We start from the raw sequence: 22,385 nt of genomic DNA, 5'->3' as shown, positions 1-22,385 counted from the left end.
TGCCCCTATCAAATAATGTCATTCACAACCGAATCAGTGATTTGAGTTAAGATATTTTGGACCAAGCCATCTCAGATATCAGAGCTAGTCCTCTTAAAATCTCTATTCAGTTGGATGAGTCAACTGATGTCACCAGTTGTTGTCAACTCATCACATTAGTGAGGTATGTCAATGATGGTGCTGTGAAGGAAGATTTCCTGTTTTGTGAAGATTTGAAAACAAGCACAACTGCGAAGGATGTGATGCAGCTGGTGAAAGACTTCTTTGCCAAACATGATTTAGATATCAAAGTCATTGGTTCTGTGTGCAGTGATGGGGCACCTGCAATGCTTGGAAATAAATCTGGCTTTTCTGCATTGATGAAAAAGGAGATTCCAGACTTGCAAGTTACCCATTGTTTTCTTCATCAGCATGCTTTGGCATCAAAAACATTGCCTCCAAATTTGAAGAAAGTCCTTGATACTTGTGTGAAGATCATCAACTGGATCAGGGAACCATCGATCTGGAACTGGAACCATCGCATCTTCAAATCATTTTGTGAAGATCTGGGAAGTGAGCATTCAGTTTTGCTTTTCCACACAGAAGTCCTTTGGTTGTCACGAGGACAAGCTTCAACCCACTTCTTTGAACTGCGGGAAGAAATCAAAGTTTTTCTGGAAGAGCGTGAATGTAATCTGGTTGGGGCATTGGAATCACAGCAATTCGCCCAAATGCTGGCTTACTTAGCTGACATTTTCACTCGTATGAATGACCTGAGTGTTTCTCTTCAAGGAAAAGGGATAAACATATTGAACGCTTGTGAAAAGTTGAATGCCTTCAAAGAAAAGTCACGTCTTTTGCGTCAAAGCATGGAAAGAGGCAATCTCTCAAATTTTCCTTCACTTGAAGAGATGGTTGATGATGCTGGATCCATAACTCCTACTGTGCATGAAGAAATTGTGGCTCATTTGGAAATGCTGTCAGAATCGTTTGATGGATATTTTGCTGCTGGAGACCTGAAGATTTCAGAAGAATGGATCATGAATCCATATCTATCTATAATTCCAGTAATCTCTGTGTGTTTGTTTGTTTGTACGTTTGTACGTTTGTTTGTCTGTGACCGCTGTTTCTCGACAACCACGGGTCCGATATACTTTAAACTTGCCAGGTATATTGCTGGGGACCCGAGGATGTGCCTTTTCAAGGTTTCATATTAATCGGACAATTACTTACCGAGCTATGTCCAAAAAACGATTCAACCAATCAGAGAGCAGCGAGCTATCGCGTGTGCCGAACGTGGCGGACACACTCTGCCTCGGATGGCACATTTGAGAGCGTATTCATTTATTTCACGTTTGCAAACTATGTTGGCGCTATGTTGGCGTTAAACTATGTTTTAAAACTAATAAAAACCATTTCATCTAAATAGAGGGGGGGGGGGGGTTGTCACTGTACTCGCAAGCCGTTCGCCGTTCGCTTTGGCGTTGCGAATGGACCAACACATTTCATGGACCAAACCATTTCATGTAAAGCGTTCGCCGTTCGCTTTGGCGTTGCGAATGGACCAAAACATTTCATGGACCAAACCATTTCATGTAAATAGAGGGGGGGATATAATTTTAGATATAGATATAGTACGGGCATGCCCTAGTTCCTACAATATGGAGAAAATGTCAAATGATGAAGAACTGAAGGAAGATCTTATTGATTTGCGGACAAATCGAGCTCTTGAAATGCAATTTGAAAGCAAGACTTGAGTTTTGGTGTGCAGCACTGGATATGTTCCCAAGACTTGGTGGAAAAGCACTCCGTGCCCTCATTCCATTTGCAACGACATACTTGTGCGAATCTGGATTCAGTTCTCTTTTGTCAATCAAGACAAAATCTAGGAATCGCCTGAATCCACAGGCAGACCTGCAGATCGCAGTCAGCAAGAAAGTTCCACGTTTTGACAAAATCATGAAAGAGAAGCAGGAACAAAGAAATCATTGAATTTTATATTCACAATTGGGATTGATTTTACTGTTTCAAATTTTTTCTGTCTAAATTAAAATCGAATTGCTCAATTTACATTTGCATTTCATGCACAGAGTTAAAATCTTATTTTTTGAGTTCAATTTGTTCACCCGCAGTATTGCATGTGGTTCAATTTGTGGTTCAAAAATTTGACTTCTTCATCTTCAAATGTGATATTACTTTTGTAGGGGGTACGAACATTCATCAAATATTTCCTAGGGGTGTGGGGCATAGAAAAGGTTGGGAACCACTGGACTAATGCAATAAAAAGGAAAAGAGGGTAATGAAGAAGAAATGGGATGAAAAATGCGGGTGCACATGATGTTACCTTTAAAAGCCTCGGTGGCACCAGGGGCGTGGTTTTTGTCTGGGTGAAACTTTAATGCCAGCTTGCGGTAAGCTTTCTTAAGATCCTCCTCACTGGCATCCTTGCCCACACCCAGAATCTCATAATAATCCTTGCACTGCTTTACCCTGCAAAGATGTACAAACTTGCCTGACATGCATTTTACATTCACCAATAATGTTATTATAGAAGTTATGAACATAATAATTTCCTTTTTTGTTCAGCAATTTAATTCAACACAACTGCCATTTCCATTATGTGTACATTCAGCTTGCTTGTTTTAAGCACACTAGCAAAGAGCCCGTCTTTAGGGATGGCAGGAAGATGAAGTAGGACTTGGAGGAAGTGTTTACGATAGCGGTGCTATAAAACACAAACAAATGTGCCCACTCACCTCCGGACACTTTCTAACTGTTCATGTGTGTAACTCTTTGCCGATTCACTCCCCGGCTCCTTTGTGTTTCCCTGAGTTTTATCCTCTGCTTGCGTCCCTTCTTTTCCCCTCCGTCTCATCTTCGGTGACCCTGGCTCAGCAGTTCCACCATGTCCCGCAGAACTGCCATTCTTTGTAATTGCCTCAATGAGAGCTGGGAATAAATAAAAAAAATAAAGTAAATTGAGAGGTAACATTATATTGCTATCACCAAACAATAGAAAACAAAACAACACACACACACATCTTGTTTTTTTATTTTTGTTCCTCACAATTCTATCTCATGATTTTCAATTCTCATCTCTCTTGTTCAATTCTTATTTAAAATGCATTTCATCAATTGTACAGTATTGATTGTTCCGAAACTCAAATATAATTTAAAGGATTGCTGTCTAAATGATGTTAATTTTACAACATCCCATATTCACCATTATTTAAATTGTAAATCTTAAAACATAGTTCCCTTACCTAAAGTAAGGACCTTAAGTTAAACCTGCAAGCAATTGACTGGTTTCCCGACTGCACAGATCATCAGCTGGGCGCCGTTCATCTTCGAGGTTTCAATCCTTTCGGCCAAGGACCTCTCCAAATGGTGGATCCACAACCTCGAACATGGACCCACGTGAATAGATCCACAACCTCAGTTGCGTTCAGGCAGTCAGTCAACCTATCAATGCAACATCACTTATTCCAACTTTACTCGCTATAGGATTTAATGTATTGTTATGTCGGTGGGGTAGCAATATGTAGAGCCAGATAGATCTGTGTAGGTAGGTATTCGTCTGTCACGGTAAGGAATCTGACCTGTAATAAGTTCTGTGTGTTTAGGCGATTTGTCGGTTAAGATGTATACCTGTGGACATACCAGGATGTTCGAGTGATAAGTAGAGTAGGGTTTAAAGAGTAGCGCCCCTGTGTGTCCACACCTGGTAGCCAAACCTTTGTTCCTTATGGCAATGCACACCTGTAGACACGTAGTTAGGTCCCTAGCACAACATTAAATGATTCCCTTCCCTGACATGACTTTGGAAGACGGACAGGCAAGGGGGGGGGGGGGGGGCGGCTCGGGGCGCCGCCGCATGGACCAGCTGCACTTACGAGCTATGATCACACGACACGCTACGTGCTATACCACGCCCAGGAGGGCTGTGATCGGTTGGCGCGAATGGACGCGGAAGGTGCGAAGCGGGTCGACAAAGGGCAGGAAGTTACAAGGCTATGGGTGCCGCGCAGAGGCTGACGTCACCGCCAGAGGTTATAAAAAGAGTGCGCGGAACTCTGCGCGCAGATTCCTGGCCTTGGCATTCCCGGTGCGATCTCGAGTGGAGAGAGTCCTGTCCCTGGTTGCGTTGGCTCGCAGTCTTGGCCCTGGTTGAGTTGGCTTGAGAGTTGGCTTATCGATCGTGTGTGAAGATCGACCTCAAGGTGCTTGGAGCGGTGCTTGTGAGGGAGCGAGGCTCGGTGCTGTGAACGGGCCTAACAACGCGTGCGAGGCGGGCGGAGGATTCCTCCATGCCGGAGATTGAAGACGACAAGACAGATAAGACCGAGCTGGGCGTTCCCAATTACATAACGGACGTATTATTTTGGTTGTTCACTCCCCCCGTCTGTATTTGACGTCAGTGTGTGGGCTCCCAATTTAGGAGCTTTTGATTTGTTATCGCGTTTTCCTGTCCCTACGTTTCTTTGCAATAAACCCTTGTATTATTTTCCATTCCCTGTCAAACCTGTGCCCGTGTCAAGTTAATTCCCTTACAGGACCGGAGCTACGTTGGTGCGCTGAAGGTAAGCTTTTGCCGCAGCCTTTCATTTTCCTTCTTCCTCCCGCGCGACCATAGTAAAATCCGTATTGGTTGTTGCCTCCGAATAAAACCGTTTAGGCCTATCCGCGGTCTCTGGTGTTAACCGGAGTCGCACCACAGTATTATCACACTCATAACTCTCCTTACACACTCCATAATATGATAATACATTAAATCATGCACATCTTACCTTAAATACACCATGTCCACCAACGAACACGACCACACCACTTACCCCTGGATCAACCTGTATTTCAAACTGTCACTTACAACGCTTTTTTGCATGCTGCAGTCTCCTAGCAACCACTGATTCCTAGCAACATTGTAGTATATTTAATTCCTATATTGTACTGTATTTATATAAAAAATCTCATGAATAATATTTTTAGGATTCATATTGTACAAGCAGGAGAACCCGGCATTGCCCGGGTGGAGGGGGAGAGGGGGGAGGAAGCAGGAGAGGGAAAGGTGAGGAAGGGAGTTTCACCAGAAGAGGGTTGCTGGCAGATCTTGTGTGTCCTGCAGGAATATTTGGCGGACAGAGCACAGACAGAGCAGGGGGAGCAAGGCCGGAGAGGAGTCAGTAGAAGACAGAAAGACCACCTACCTGCCTGCGGTGAGGGAGAGAAAGGCCCTCAGAATCAGCTTCATCGCGGGAGATTCCAATGATTCTGAATGTGTACTTGCATATAACTGTCATTGCGAATGTGCACTGTCTGGGCCCTGTGCTTTTTCTGGTATTCATCAACGATCTCCCCGACTCTCTGGAAAATCCTCTCGATATCTTTGCTGATGACTCCACTCTCTGCCGCTCCATTCCTCATCCCTCAGATCAGCAGTCTCCAGCCTCCTCACTCTCTGCAGACCTGGACAAAATCACAGACTGGTCAAACAAATGGAACATGTCTTTCAATCCTGACAAATCTCACACACTTACTATGTCTCTCCGAAAAGACCGACTGGACAACCGTCACATCTACTTTCTCAACAATCCTCTCCAATAAGTTCTGTCACTCAAGCTTTTAGGTCTCACTATCTGCCATGATCTTTCCTGGGAAAACCACATTTCCAAGCTGGCCTCCAAAGCCAGTCGCCGACTGGGCATCCTCCGTCATGCGAAGTCCTTCCTTGGCACACCTGAGCTACTCACCACATACAAGGCTTCCATCCGCAGCTCAATGGAATACTGCTCTCCCCTCTGGGCTGGTGCTCCTGCCTCACACCTAGCTCGGCTTCACGCTGTTGAAACCAAGCTTTTACAAATCTTTATGTGATTCTTCACCATTGAGAGATTGGGAGAAAAGCGAAATAGAACATGATATTTTTAAAAGGTATGGACGGGTTATGACTAAACTTGGTGGATGAGTTGGTTAGGTAACAAGAACAAGCCGATTAGATTTTGGTTCAGGTCCGAATCCAGATCAGGCCTATCTTTAGGATACAAAACAAACTGTTCAGCCTGGCGGAGGTTTACGCGCTACCGAGTGCAGTTTTAGTTTCACCTGCATCCGTACCATAGAATAGCTATTTAGGAATGTTGCTGTCTAAGAAAGGCATTCGGACAACGTGGAATGGAAAAGCATCTCATTTATCAAATAATTTCGTGTGAAATTTATTATTATGGATATAGATTTGCAATTCTAATAAGGAAACTGAAGTGGAGGTTTGGTTTTCCTTTTTTAATTCAAGTTATTTTGGATATACAGACTTGGCATTTAATATAGAATTTTTTTTTTTTTCTTGACTTGGGTTTACTTTCTGAACTCGGTACATCAATCTGGTGAGTTTCTTTTACCCTTCGGTGATGTCTTTGTTAAAAGAACCATGTCACTGATTGTCTGTCGCAGCAAGAAGTCAATAACAGGATTATATCATAGGTGGCATGACAAAATGTACGGACAGGTACATTTGACGATTGGCTTCACAATCGGGTATATAAGGGTTGTTGCATTCTGTATTAGTGGAAAACAACTGCTGCACGTCTACAAAGGTTATTGCCGCTTCCCCTGGAGATGGTCTGTCAACTCGACAATGCTGTTTGTCATTTAGTGGTGGCTTTACAAAATTCCGGCATGAAACAGCGTGCTATTGCTCGGCAGTATGGCATCACTCAATGTCAGGTGTCAAAGATCCTGAAACGAAATGCTCAGAGGGGTGTCCCTACTCCAATACCGAGGTCAGGACGTCCCCGCAGAACCACAAGGAGGGATGATCGCCAGCTGCACCGGTTAGTCCGCAATGGCCGTACCAAGTCAGCTAATCGGCTTAGGGCTGAGTGGCAGCAACTGACAAATGTGCCTGTATCCAGAAGGCTAGTCAACCAACGACTGGTTCAAGCAGGCTATCGTGCCAGGCATCCCCTGAGAAAGCCACGTCTGACCAGACAACACCGCCAGCGCCGATTGCAGTGGGCCAGAGAGCACCGTCATTGCAGCCAGGACACTGGAATCACGTGATCTTCAGTGACAAGTCTAGATTTCTGGTCTATCGTCAATATGGCCGCGTCCGAGTGCGCAGACAAGTGCATGAAGCCTACAACGAAGATTGTATAGTGCCAAGAGTCCAATCTGGAGGTGGTGGGGTGACCATTTGGGCTGCTTTTCATGCAGGGGGCAAAACTGACCTGGTTGTTCTGAATGGAAACCTGAACCAGTTCAAGCACAGGGCCATTCTGGAAGAAACATTGCTTCCATTTGCTCGTGCAGCCTTTCGAGGAAACTTTGTCTTCCAAGATGACAATGCATGGCCTCATCGTGCTCGCATGATCCAACACTTTCTTGCTGACCGTGGTATAGAGCATATGGAGTGGCCTGCCATGTCCCCAGATATGAATCCGATAGAGAACATGTGGGCAGAATTAACGCGTCAAATCGACAACTTGGACCAGCAGCCCACCACTGTGCGTGAATTGCAGCAGACTATTGTAACTGCATGGCAAGCGATTCCTGTCCAAACCTTGGCAAATCTCGTGAACAGCATGCCTCAACGTGTAAGTGCTCTCCTGAATGCTCGTGGGGGTTACACGAAGTACTGAACTGTAATTTTACTGTCCGTAATCCCAGTCGTAATTTAACTTTTGTTTTTGTTAAAAAAAATTTTGGCTAATGTGCAAAATAAAGAGATACTTCTGGAAAACGCACAGAAGTTTAACACAGTACTCTCCGTGAATTGAGTTTGATATCAGTTGACATCACTTTCAAGGATCAATTTATTTGCTTCGAAATGTCAAATGTGGTTTTTGTTTCTTTTAAAGGTCACATTAACAAAATCTAGAATAATTTCAACATAATTCCAATGAACTTTTGGTTCTAAGTCATCTTGAAAAGTAAGTTCACCCCCACAAAAAAAATATTCCATATTAAATGCCAAGTCTGTATATCATCATGAAGCTGATCAAATACAAATCCATGATTAATTGCCAACAAATCATCAAAGAACGTGAGGATGTTTCCACATCTTCGTGCAGTTGTTAGTTTATTCCTGCACATGTTCTGGACCCAATCAGACTCGTACATGTGCAGGAACAAATTTGCAAAGAAAGGGGCCGGATCTGAACCCACTGTCTGCTGGAGTATCTTGTTGCCAAATGTAAAGAAACTGTTGTATCGGAGAAATCGAATACTTTCTTTGAGTTTACTTTTTGAAAAACTGCATGAATATTGATTTTCCTTTACATACCAGTTTGCTCTGTTTTCATATACATTAATGTATACTTTATTACCTCCTGCAAATGCTCTATCTACCGCTCTGTCCAATGCGTTTACGAACTTGGCATGTGGAATGTTTGTGTACAGTGTGGAAAAATCAAAAGTTGAAAGCATTTAGCTTGTCCTTTTTAATCCTTGACTTGCTTGTTAAGTAAGCTTGACCTTGCTAGCTAATCCTTGTTATTACTGTTGTGTATATTGTCGATTACCAGTTTGTAATTGTCAATGATCCAGAATTTTTTAATATCAGAATAAAACTTCACCTTTTCATGGTAGTTTTTTAAGCGTTTATAGATTAGTTTCATCGCCCCTGTAATACTACCCAACAAAGGTTTCAAACTACATTCTCTACTTGCAATGATGAACCTCATCTTTCAAGGGTGTTTGTGCATTTTTAGGATCCAGTAAATGAACGGTAATTTATGGTGTTTATCCGGAACAGTCTTCTCACCTTTGAGTGATTTATAAGGTGTTGTATCAAGTCTGTTTTGTTATCGTTACTTATTTTGTAGGTCTTTGAAATTCCCGTGTCTAAGCCCAATTCTTCCAAAAGTGTTTGAATGTAGAATGTTTTACATACAAATGCAGGACTTGTTTAAGAAGAAGAAAGGGATTGGTGACTTGAAATCACATTTTACATTCGGCGCAATTTAAACGGGTCCCTGCTATTATGTTGTCAAAGTACATTCCCAGCAATCTCGCTAAATTTCCACACTATTGGGAAGGAATTTCCTTACAACAACCCAGTGGAACCAGGTTATCTGCTGGTATATAAGCATACATGGGCATATTGAAAAGGAATTGCCGATTATTATTTTTCTCCAAAGCAGCTGAAGATGTTTGAATGAAACAAAGCGCAGTCTGCTCATTAGTTCTTCCCGCCATTTGGTGCGAAGATTCGTGATTGACATGAGATGTCCCAGTACTACGTTACTCAAGATGGCAGAGGGCAGCACAACTTTTCCAGTACTGTGAAGTGTGAAGCACTGGAGATGAAAGTTGGGATAACTGACTGCCAGAGATGACTGGAGACTAGTTTGGTGCACCATTACAATCCTGAGTCATAATCATCGACGATCACTCGCTTTGGTTTGGTGCACCATTTGGTTTGGATCATTAGTTTGGTGCACCATTACAATCATCGACGATCGACGATTCTTCCAGTTAATTCTTCCAGTAGGATAGTCTTTCAGAGAGGAATTTTATTTGTGAGTTCAAGCGACCGACCGATGAGGCCAACTCTTGAACCGCAGTCTGGTGTACTTAGAACAGACGTTTTCAGGTGCACTGGTGAGTGGGCGGCTAAGTTGGCATTGTTTCCCCCATCAACTAATGTCCTATTTTGCTTATTTGCGTGATGCTTCGAGTGGAGGAACCCCTCATGCGTTTTCCTCCATCTCTGGCAACGCTCTCCCCCTCTTCTCTGTCAATGTCACTCTTCTTCATATTTGCCTTCAAAATGTCTTTGGACCGCTTCCTTTGACCTCCTCGAGTTTAATGTCCTTCTCTCAGTTGCGAATAAAAGACTTGTTTAGGAAGGCGAGTGTGACATTCGAATGATGTGGCCTGACCAGCAAAGCTGTTGACGGATAAATCATTGCCTCAACACTAGAGTGGCCATTGAGGGACCTCAAGAATAGATGACAGTTGCACTTAGTGCAGTGATTTTTTAAAACTAACTTTACTGCCAATTCATAACCACAGTTATAAAGACTACCAAAAAGTTAAATGTGTACTCAGAATTCTAGTATCGACTAGTGTTTATATTTCTGTCCTTTCGTGGCATCATTCAGAAGTTGCTTGTTCCCAGGAAGTGAATTTACATGTCTTTGCATTCTTCTGAAACATTAACGCGGATCTCAAGCTCTGCTTTCACACTATCAACTTCCGGTCTGTTCCTCTCGTTTCTCCAAGCGGTAGCCATCATTGAATAAACCTGATCTGTGAGCATTGCTGCATGGTATCGATAATATGTAGGAGCTGATCATCGTCATGTTCTTGAAGTGCATCTGAGATTTGCTGAAAAGTTTCAGATACCTCTCCTCACTCATCTGGCATTGCTCTTTCGACCATTCCGAGTTGAAGGACATCTTCCGACCATTTGGCATTTTGAATTAAAGGGGATGTTCACAGATTTTGAAGACAAACGTTCAACAGCATCAAGCAACAGCTGCAACGTAAAGACGTCATGAGGAAATATGACAAATAGGATTTTTCTTGGCATTCACAAGACCATTACAAATGCAGGATTAATTAAGCAACAAATATATTAACCAAAGAAGATAAACAATCAAGAGTTAAATTGTGGGTCGAATTGTTGAATGGCTCAAGACAAACACCGAGGACATAAAGGAGTCTGGTTTCGTATCAATAGTGGACAGTGAACAGAGTAGCAGAAAACCAGACTGTCCTCTTATAAAACCAGACGAATGGCCACCCTACTCAATGCTGGTAGTGCCTGCTTTGTCAAGTACGCTGCACTTGTGCTCCCATCCAATCCTCAACATTTGGTGAAGGCAGCTTCATAATATCTCTCTAGGAACTTCGGTGCCTTCTCCATGTCATCCAGGTTTCAGAGTCAAACAGCAGAGTTGGAAAGACAACTGTCTGATAAACAAGGACCTTAGTTCCAGTACGCATAATCACAATCATTAAAGACTCTATTCCTGAGATGCATGAAGGCAGTGCTGGTGCAATTCGGATGGTGTTGCATCTATGCATCTATGTCTGCCTTCGAAGAGACATGGCTCCCCGGGTAAAGGAAGAGAGCCACATTCTCCAAAACCACTTCGTCGATTTGGATGGTTGGCTTCTCCGAATATGTTAAGAGTGGACTGAAGATCTTCCTCACTGTGAGCACAAATGGCATTGTGAGCACTATGTACTGGAGTTCCACGATGGATGAGACAGAGATCTTGCTCTTCGCTTTCAGTCTGTCCATTATATAAATAATCTGTACTCTGCTTCAAAGATTCCCATTAATGAGATGAAAAATGTTTGCATTGAAAAGGGCAAACTGGATGAGAGCGATGATGCAACCCTGCTTCACTCCAAATGGTTCATCTTGAGATCCACTGCAACTCAGAAGTCACCAACATGTTATCATGTAGCAGCCTCGGAACCTTGAAAATTTTTCAGGACAGCCATTTTGACAAGTTGCATGACGATTCAGTTTAGTCAGATTGATGAACACAACAAGTTAGGAGTGGAGGAATGGTTGATCAGAGTAGTGATGGCAATGTACAAAAGAGCGTGCACAGCTGTAAGGACGAAGGACGGGAACAGTGGTGAGTTTGAGGTGAAGGTGGGAGTGCATCAGGGGTCGGTACTAAGTCCACTACTATTTGTAGCTGTGATGGAGGTGCTGGCTCAGAACGTAAAGGAGGGTTTACCGTGGGAGTTGTTGTATGCAGATGATCTGGTGTTGATTGCGGAAAGTATGGATGGACTGAAGGAAAAGATGAACAAGTGGAAGGAATGTATGGAGACAAAAGGTCTGAAGGTGAATATAGGAAAGACGAAGGTTATGGCAAGTGGTAAAGCATGTGGTGAGGTGGAAAGAACTGGGAAGTGGCCATGTGCTGTGTGCAGGAAGGGTGTCGGAGTGAACTCCATTCAATGTACAATGTGCGCTGAGTGGGTTCATCAAAAATGTAGTGGTCTGAGAAGGTCATTAACCAGTGTGGCAGCTACATTCAAATGTAAGGTGTGCACAGAGGGAGCTGCAGATGGAGGAAATGTTGAGTTGGATCTTGGAGACGGTGTGAAGCTGGAAGGTGTGAAAACATTTTGCTACCTCGGAGACATGCTGAATGGAGAAGGTGGATCAGACACGGCAACGGTTGCTAGAGTGAGATGTGCATGGAAGAAGTTTCGGGAACTGAGTGGCGTGCTGATGAGGAGGGGAGTGTCGTTGAAGCTGAAGGGAAAGGTGTATGCTGCATGTGTGAGAAGTGTTATGATTTATGGGAGTGAGACATGGGTCATGAATATAGAGCAGCAACGAAGGCTGGAAAGGGTGGAAATGCGAATGGTTCGGTGGATGTGCGCCGTGCGGAGTATCGTTGAGAGAGAGGACAAATGATGAATTGCGAAAGATGATGGGAATGGAGCCTGTGGTTGATGCTGTGAAGAGGAACAGGTTGATATGGTTTGGTCATGTGTTGAGGAAGGATGAAAGTGACTGGTTGAGAAGAGTGATGGAAATGAATGTAGAAGGAAGTAGAGGACGGGGAAGACCGAGAAAGACTTGGCTGAAGATGGTGGAAGAAGAAATGCGGGCAAGGGGGTTAACAAGGAGAGATGCAGAAAATAGGGCAATATGGAGAAGATTTTCATGGGGACCACAAGGCTAACCCCCATTCTAGCAGGGAAAATGGCCTTAAAATGCATGTTGTTGTTGTTGATGAACACCATATAGACTCAGAGAGGTTCTTTCTGTTCTTAACACTTCTCCTGAAGTTGTCATGTGGTGAATATCACATCAAAGGTTCTTCAAGAACTAGATGGTCTAAATCCACACTGCGATTGCAGGAGAATCTCCTCAGAGAAGCGCAAAAGGTGACATGCAATAATGCGGGCGAGAACCTTTTCCAACAGTTGACAATGAGGATATACCTTGATAGTTCCCACAGTCAGCCTTATCACCTTTCTTAGAAATGGCAACAATCAGGGAATCTCTCAGCTCTGCAGGAGCCTCCTCCTTGTTCCAGATTTTTAAAACAAGAATGTGTACCTGACACATGAGCTCCAACCGACCTTGCTTGAGGATTTCTGCAGGAATATAAGGCCCTGCCATTTTATTATTATTAATTTTCCCTCCTAGTGCACCCGCTCACTACGGGAGCAGCAGAAAGGGTCATTCCTCTTTGGGGTATATAGATTACAGTCGATCAATGGTCAGGTCTCAAGAACATTGAGTGTGTGTTCATTTACGAAGTTTCTTGTGGAGAGATTGTCATGTGGTTTGAGCATTCGAGCAAGCACTCCATTCAAAACCGTTAAGGAATGGCTGGCTTTGCAAGCGCTAACTAGCTGCTTGGCAAAGGAGCAAAACCCAGGTTGCCTCCATTTCAGTTTCAACAGCAGAGGCGAGTTTCAAAAGTTTGCTACGAAAAACGTCACATTAGCAGCAGGAAGGGTCATGTTATTAACCCAACCCTTGTGGGGTATATACAACACTTGAATATACTTGTGTACAACACTATACAACATACATACATACATACATGCACTTGCAACATACACTTGTATAAGTATATACAACACTTGTATATACTTGTGGGGTATATACTTGTGGGGTGTACTGTAGAATACAGTAGATCTTCGCTCAGTTCTGTAAATAAAACTTACCTCACAGATGTCGGGATTCCTCCAAATTTATTTGTTTAGTAGTGTTTTCAACAGCATTTGCGAGTGTTTAAAAAGCTAATCATACGACATACGTGTTTGTGGTTTATAATATTTTTACTTCTGGTAGAGGCCGGTCTTGGAAAAATGCCACGATAAAGCTAGCTTAACACGGATATACACCTCAATACACATCCCCATTGCCGGCAATGGTGGCGAAAACCCCCTTGGGGAGGAGGGCAAATTAAGTCACTACACCCTTCATTGTGTAACCCTTAGTCATCCTGTCAAGTTTCATTGAGATTGGATAAGTAACGACAGAATGTATCGCGGTCAAAAAAATCATCAGACAGACAGATGCCAAGTTACATATTTTAGTATTTCTAGTACACCCGCTCACTATGGGAGTGGCAGGGGAAGTCATGTTATTATACTTTTTATAATTCCAATTATTATTACTCTTACAATATGTTAGATCAGGTCATTGAAAGGATCAGACACAGTACATTACATTATAACATGTTAGATCAGGTCATTGAAAAGATCAGACCGCACATGACATTATAAAATATTAGATCAGGTCATGGAAAATATATCATTAATATTATGCCATTATCATAAGTTTTATTACTTTTGTAATGAGAAGCAGCTTTGGAAAAACGCCACAAAAAACGCCTGGAAGAACTCCATGTTAGCAGCAGGAAGGGTCGTGTTATTAATCCTTGTGGGGTATATAGACTACAGTAGAGCTTTAATCAGGTGCATTCGGCGACGTGACAAGCATAGACTGAAGTCTGGATTCCTCCAAATTTCTTTATTTAGTGTTCTAAACAGCATTGGTGACTGTTTAAAGAGCCAATCATACGTGTTTGTGGTTTATAATATTTTTACTTTTGATTGAGGCCATTGGCCTGTTGCTCCCTCAAAAATGCCATTATAAGCTATTTATATATATGTTGACTCGACGTTTGTTCAAGGAGGAAAAACCCCTCAGGGAGGTGGGACATTATTAGTATTAATATTGTTTTTTAATAACATTAATATTATGCTATTATCATTCGTTTTGCTATTAAAAGCTTCTTTGGAAAAACTCCACGATAAAGCTAGCTTCACACGGATATACACCTTAACACACATCCCCATTGACGGCAATGGTGGTGAAAACCCACTTGGGGGAGAAAACCCCCTTGGGGAGGGGGGCAAATGAATGCGCTACAACCTTTATTGCATAACCCTTAGTCATCCTGTCAAGTTTGGTCGAGATTGGATAAGTAACGACAGAATGTATCGCGGTCAAAAAATCATCAGACGCAGACATACGCCAAATTGCGTATTTTAGTATATAGTATGATGATGGCCATCTGCACCTCACTCAAGGTAGGGGGTTCCCAGAGTTCTTCTCTTGTTGCTCGTTGAGGTATCCGTATAACGACATGATCTTCCATGATCGAGTTACATTTTAAGATTTCTTGGAAATGCACTTTCCATCAAGATTTGATGGCTTCATTATCCTTCAGCATTCCAATTCCATATTTTGATCCAAGAGGGTGCACACCATGATAGCTTGGCGAGTAGACCACTTTGGTGGTGCTGAAAAGGCCTCACATGTCATGGGTGCCTGCTAGGTGCTAGATCTCTTGGGCTCAGTCCACCGTTTATTCTTCAGTTTCGTCGGCTTGTGCTGGACTTCTGCCTTTGCATGAGCTTCCTTCTTAGTGTTACAGTTGATGTCATTCTGCCAAGCACAGCTTTTCCTTTTCAAGTCGACAAAGCACCTGATTTCCACATCATTTTCATTGAAGCAGTCCTGATGTTTCCTAGTTTTGTAGCCAAATTATTCCATACATGTATCGATAATGACAGCCTCGAGTTCACTCCATTGCACTTCAATATCTTCTGGATGTTCTTCAGGCAGTATTTTATTAAGCAAGGCCCGAAAAACGCTTCAGTTTGTTTGTGTCCTTTTGGCCCTCAACATTAAATTTACAGTGGATCATTAAAATCGAAAAATCGAAGCCCGAGCGATTGTGCCGGCTACTGTCTTGTAGTAATATGGCAGGTTTCAAAACAATCTGCCGGGTGACAAGGTAGGATTAGCACAAATAGCAAAAAGTTAACAGACGACCGGACGTACAGATGGACGAACATCCAGACACCACAACCCATTTTATAAGTTCATCTCTTCGAGATCGAGATGAGATGACCTAAAAATGCCTCCAACCTCTGCATTGGCGTACTGGCTTTGTAACCCGAGAACAAAACCACATGCTAAACAAACCAACACAATTGTATAACCTTAGGCGAAGGTTGGTGAAATGTATTACTGCAAGAAAGACAATAAACGAACAATACCCTCTCCTTTGGCGAGGGTAATTAACATTGCACAAGGGACTTGCATCCAGTGTGACAAGTGTCAGGGTTGTGAAGCCAAACAGATGCACTGTAGTATTTCTATACTATTATTCAATGGCTCATATGTTGGAACATGGCTTTTCAAAAGTTTAAATAACATCAAAAAATGTTTATGACAACATAGCACATCGCATAAAAAACATATGAAACGGTTCCAATAGTACCAGCTCGTACTCATGCACAGATAAACAAAACAACAACAAAAAAAAACGTTCATGGCGTTCTCTCATAACCTCACCAATAAGCACCACCAATGTTTAAATTAGCCAATGTTCTTTAATTTCGAAAGTGTGCAAAGAAAGATCCCAGCAAGCATGTGTGTGTGTGTGTGTGTGTGTGTGTGTGTGTGTGTGTGTGTGTGTGTGTGTGTGTGTGTGTGTGTGTGTGTGTGTGTGTGTGTGTGTGTGTGTGTGTGAAAGTGTGTGCGTGTGAAAGTGTGTGCGTGTGAAAGAAAGTGTGTGCGTGTGAAAGTGTGTGCGTGTGAAAGTGCGTGTGCGTGTGCGAGTGCGAGTGCGAGTGCGAGAGAGAGAGAGAGAGAGAGAGAGAGAGAGACAGAGAGAGACAGAGAGAGACAGAGAGAGACAGAGAGAGACGTATGACCACTTGACCAGGTATGATAAACAATGAATGTACATGGAGAAATAATAAAATAAAATTAAAAGACACCTTCCTTTCCCATGTTAATGAATAAAATACAAAGCTAAAAAATGGATGCTTTGGTAAAAAGTCAAAAAATATGCACAATAATAAAAGATCCCTGCAACATAATTAGAGGCCATTTGTCGCAACAATAATAAATCAGTGCTTATTTGAACGTGTGGTAGCAATGTTTAAATATCGGGATACCCATGGCTCCTTGCAATGTGGGAAAGCGATACCAAGAGCTATAATTATTCCAAGGATTCTGGGCCAAATCATGGCACTGCTACCCAGGGGGCAAGGCAGTGAGAACAACCTCCGTGGAAGGAAAAACAGGATTCGTTGCGAGTGCAAGGGACACACTCCCGCTGGGTTAGGCGAGATTTTGCATGGTACTCCCAAGCTGAACAAAGACAGTACAAATTCCGAGTCGGCAAGAAACTACATGAATCCATTAAGGTGAATGACACGTCAGCTTTAAACTTTACAAACACGAGAAACAGTGCATTTAACAATGCAGGGCATCACGAAGGTACATTACATGGCCAAAAGTATGCGGATCCCCCTTCTAATTAGTGAATTCGGCTGTTTCAACCACACCTATTGCTGACAGGTACAGTAATACCCCGGCCCATGTCATTAATTGGTTCCATAAGCCGTGACGTAACTCGGTTTTTGACATAAACCGGGCGTAATGCCTTTTAGCTCTTTCACGAGCCTCGATCTTGTATACCAAAAAAAATAATAAAATAAAAAAACAAGTAAAGATACATTCAAAGTACACCGCCCCCATGCCAAATAATTAAATATTCTACAGCGCGGCATTGCCGGGGCGCCTCTGGCGCCCGGCAATAACGCAGTGCACCTCATAGAGGCTGCATTGGGAGGGAGAGGTGTGCGCGAATTGATTGATTAATTGTATAATTAAAATCAATAAAAGATTATCACAAAGTATTTTCTTAATCAATTGGCTAATAGCATAACTAAACCACAAGTGCTTCATCCAAAGATGTATCTTTTAGGAATTTAATTAAATAAGTCATTAATAGAAAATTAAATAATTAATTGATTAATTGATTAATCAATAAATCAAAAATATCCTTGATAGCCACATCACTTGGTCACTGTCATGTCCAAATATTAGCTTCCCAGCTCAAAAGGTGCCTGAGATATTGGCCAAATGAGAAAGAAAATAAATAAATGATTAATAATGAAAATAACTAAATAATCATTAAAAAATTAAATGATTAATCAATTCGGTCACAGAACACATAAACCACCACCATTTCATCAGAATCTGCAAGTGAAAAAAAAATAAAAATATTTTGTACTTAATCGAATAATTAAATAATTAATCGATTAATTGATTAATCAATAAATAAGAAATATCCTTGATAGCGACATCACTTGGTCACTCATGTCCAAATATTAGCTTCCGAGCTCAAAAGGTGCCTGAGATATTGGCCAAATGAGAAAGCCAATAAATAAATGATTAATAATGAAAATAAATAAATAATAATCATAAAAAATTAAATCATTAATCAATTCGGTCAGAGAACACATAAACCACCACCATTTCATCAGATTCTGTAACTTAAAAAAAAAAAAATTTTAGTCATTAATCGAATAATTAAATAATTAATCGATTAATTGATTAATTAATAAATCAAAAATAGCCTTTGCAGCCAAATCACCTGGTCATTGGCATGTACAAATATCAGCTTCCGAACTCAAAAGGTGCCTGAGTTAATGGTCAGAAGAGAAAGGAAATTTGATTAATTAAATAAGTACTTAATTAATCGCTAATAATTAAATAACTCCTCAATCATTTGATTAATCAAAAAACAAAAAATATTGTTTTTGACAAAGGAATTACTCACTATTGTGCCGAAATTTCAGCTTCCGAGCTCAAAGGATGGCTGAGATATCGCCCGGACAAACAAACAAGAAAACAAACAAGAAAGAAAACAAGTACAGATACATTCAAAGTACACCGCCCCCTTGCCAAATAATTAAATATCCTACAGCGCGGCATTGCCGGGGCTCCTCAGGCGCCCGGCAATACCGCAGTGCACCTCATAGAGGCTGCATTGGGAGGGAGAGGTGTACGCTAATTGATTGAATAATTATATAATTAAAATCAATAAAAGATTATCACAAAATATTTTCTTAATCAATTGGCTAAAAGCATAACTAAACCACAAGTGCTTCATCCGAAGATGTATCTTTTAGAAATGTAATTAAATAAGTCATTAATAAAAAATTAAATAATTAATTGATCGATCAATAATTAATCAATTAATCAATAAATAATTAATCGATTAAATGATTAATCAATAAATCAAAAATATCCTTGATAGCCAAATCACTTGATCACTGTCATGTCCAAATATTAGCTTCCCAGCTCAAAAGGTGCCTGAGATATTGGCCAAATGAGAAAGAAAATAAATAAATGATTAATAATGAAAATAAATAAATAATAATCATTGAAAAATTAAATTATCAATCAATTCGGTCACAGAACACATAAACCACCACCATTTCATCAGAATCTGTAACTGATTTTTTTTTTTTTTTTTTGGAATTAATCGAATAATTAAATAATGAATCGATTAATTGATAAATTGATTAATCAATAAATCAAAAATATCCTTGATAGCCACATCACTTGGTCACTCATGTCCAAATATTAGCTTCCGAGCTCAAAAGGTGCCTGAGATATTGGCCAAATGAGAAAGAAAATAAATAAATGCTTAATAATGAAAATAAATAAATAATAATGATTAAAAAATTAAATTATCAATCAATTCGGTCACAGAACACATAAACCACCACCATTTCATCAGAATCTGTAACTTAAAAAGAAAATTTTTTTGGTCATTAATCAAATAATTAAATAATTAATCGATTAATTGATTAATTCGTAAATCAAAAATAGCCTTTGCAGCCAAATCACGTGGTCATTGGCATGTCCAAATATCAGCTTCCTAACTCAAAAGGTGCCTGAGTTAATGGTCAGAAGAGAAAGGAAATTTGATTAATTAAATAAGTACTTAATTAATCGCTAATAATTAAATAACACCTGAATTAATTGATTATTCAAAAAACAAAAAATAAAGCTTTTGACAACGGACTTGCTCACTACTGTGCCGAAATTTCAGCTTCCTAGCTAAAAGGATGGCTGAGATATCGTCCGGACAAACAAACAAGAAAACAAACAAGTACAGACACATTCAAAGTACACCGCCCCATGCCAAATAATTAAATATGCTGCAGCGCGGCATTGCCGGGGCGCCTCAGGCGCCCGGCAATACCGCAGTGCACCTCATAGAGGCTGCATTGGGAGAGGTGTACACTAATTGATTGATTAATTGTATAATTAAAATCAATAAAAGACTATCACAAATTATTTTCTTAATCAATTGGCTAATAGCATCACTAAACCACTCATGCTTCATCCGAAGATGTATCTTTTAGAAATTTAATTAAATAAGTCATTAATAAAAAATTTAATAAGTAATTGATTCACCAATAAATAATTAATCGATAAAATGATTAATCAATAAATCAAAAATATCCTTGATAGCCACATCACTTGGTCACTGTCCTGTCCAAATATTAGCTTCCCAGCTCAAAAGGTGCCTGAGATATTGGCCAAATGAGAAAGAAAATAAATAAATGATTACTAATGAAAATAACGAAATAATAATCATTCAAAAATTAAATTATCAATCAATTCGGTCACAGAGCACATAAACCACCACCATTTCATCAGAATCTGCAACTGAAATTTTTTTTTTTTTTTTAGTACTTCATCGAATAATTAAATAATTAATCGATTAATTGATTTATTGATTAATCAATAAATCAAAAATATCCTCGATAGCGACATCACTTGGTCACTCATGTCCAAATATTAGCTTCTGAGCTCAAAAGGTGCCTGAGATATAAAGATATTGGCCAAATGAGAAAGACAAATAAATGTTTAATAATGAAAATAAAAAATAATCATAAAAAAATTAAGTTATTAATCAATTCGGTCAGAGAACACATAAACCACCACCATTTCATCAGAATCTGTAACTTTAAAAAAAAAAATTTTTTTGTCATTAATCAAATAATTAAATAATTAATCGATTAATTGATTAATTGATTAATTAATAAATCAAAAATAGCCTTTGCAGCCAAATCACCTGGTCATTGGCCTGTCCAAATATCAGCTTCCTAACTCAAAAGTTGCCTGAGTTAATGGTCAGAAGAGAAATGAAATTTAATTAATTAAATAAGTACTTAATTAATCGCTAATAATTAAATAACTCATCAATTAATTGATTATTCAAAAAACAAAAAATACCGTTTTTGAGAAAGGACTTGCTCACTACTGTGCCGAAATTTCAGCTTCCTAGCTCAAAGGATGGCTGAGATATCATCCGGACAAACAAACAAGAAAGCAAGAAAACAAGAAAGCAAGAAAACAAACAAACAACCAGAGTGAAAACTGAGTACTCTCTTTCAGCGTGCGTCACTGCCGAGCCCCCTTCGGTGCCCGGCAATGACGATTTGCAATGCCTGGAGATGGCATAGGAAAGGAGCGATGTACAACAAACAAACAACCAGAGTGAAAACTGAGTACTCTCTTTCAGCGTGCGTCACTGCCGAGCCCCCTTCGGTGCCCGGCAATGACGATTTGCAATGCCTGGAGATGGCATAGGAAAGGAGCAGTGTACAACAAGTACAAATACATTCAAAGTACACCGCCCCATGCCAAATAATTAAATATGCTGCAGCGCGGCATTGCCGGGGCGCCTCCGGCGCCCGGCAATACCGCAGTGCAGCTCATTGAGGCTACATTGGGAGGGAGAGGTGTACACTAATTGATTGATTAATTGTATAATTAAAATCAATAAAAGATTATCACAAAATATTTTCATAATCAATTGGCTAATCGCATAACTAAACCACTAGTGCTTCATCCAAAGATGTATCTTTTAGAAATTTAATTAAATAAGTCATTTATAAAAAATTAAATAATTAATTGATTACTCAATAAATAATTAATCGATTAATCAATAAATAATTAATAGATGAAATGATTAATCAATAAATCAAAAATATCCTTGATAGTCACATCACTTGGTCACTCATGTCCAAATATTAGCTTCCCAGCTCAAAAGGTGCCTGAGATATTGGCCAAATGAGAAAGAAAATAAATAAATGATTAATAATGAAAATAAATAAATAATAATCATAAAAAAATTAAATTATTAATCAATTTGGTCAGAGAACACACAAACTACCACTATTTCATCAGAATCTGTAACTTTAAAAAAAAGAAAATTTTGGGTCATTAATCGAATAATTAAATAATTAATCGATTAATTGATTCATTAATAAATCAAAAATATCCTTTGCAGCCAAATCACCTGGTCATTGGCATGTCCAAATATCAGCTTCCTAACTCAAAAGGTGCCTGAGTTAATGGTCAGAAGAGAAAGGAAATTTGATTAATTAAATAAGTACTTAATTAATCGCTAATAATTAAATAACTCCTCAATTTATTGATTAATCAAAAAAAAAAATTAAAGTTTTTGACAAAGGACTTGCTCACTATTGTGCCGAAATTTCAGCTTCCTAGCTTAAAGGATGGCTGAGATATCGTCCGGACAAACAAACAAGAAAGCAAGAAAACAAGAAAGAAAACA

General features: G+C 40.2%; 1 protein-coding gene across 1 annotated transcript in view; it reads right to left on the bottom strand.

The window, feature by feature from the left end:
- Window positions 1-22,385, bottom strand: part of LOC137425455 (dnaJ homolog subfamily B member 12) — an 80,193-nt gene that overhangs the window by 46,744 nt on the left and 11,064 nt on the right. The window contains 2 exon segments of the mRNA XM_078776661.1: window positions 2,324-2,469; window positions 2,736-2,928. Of these exon segments, the coding sequence (XP_078632787.1) occupies window positions 2,324-2,469; window positions 2,736-2,928 (339 nt within the window).

This window comes from Myxine glutinosa, chromosome 4 (genome assembly GCF_964187855.1).
Source record: "Myxine glutinosa chromosome 4, kmMyxGlut1.1, whole genome shotgun sequence".
Lineage (NCBI taxonomy): Eukaryota > Metazoa > Chordata > Myxini > Myxiniformes > Myxinidae > Myxine > Myxine glutinosa.
This window is presented reverse-complemented; position numbering and strand designations above follow the sequence as displayed.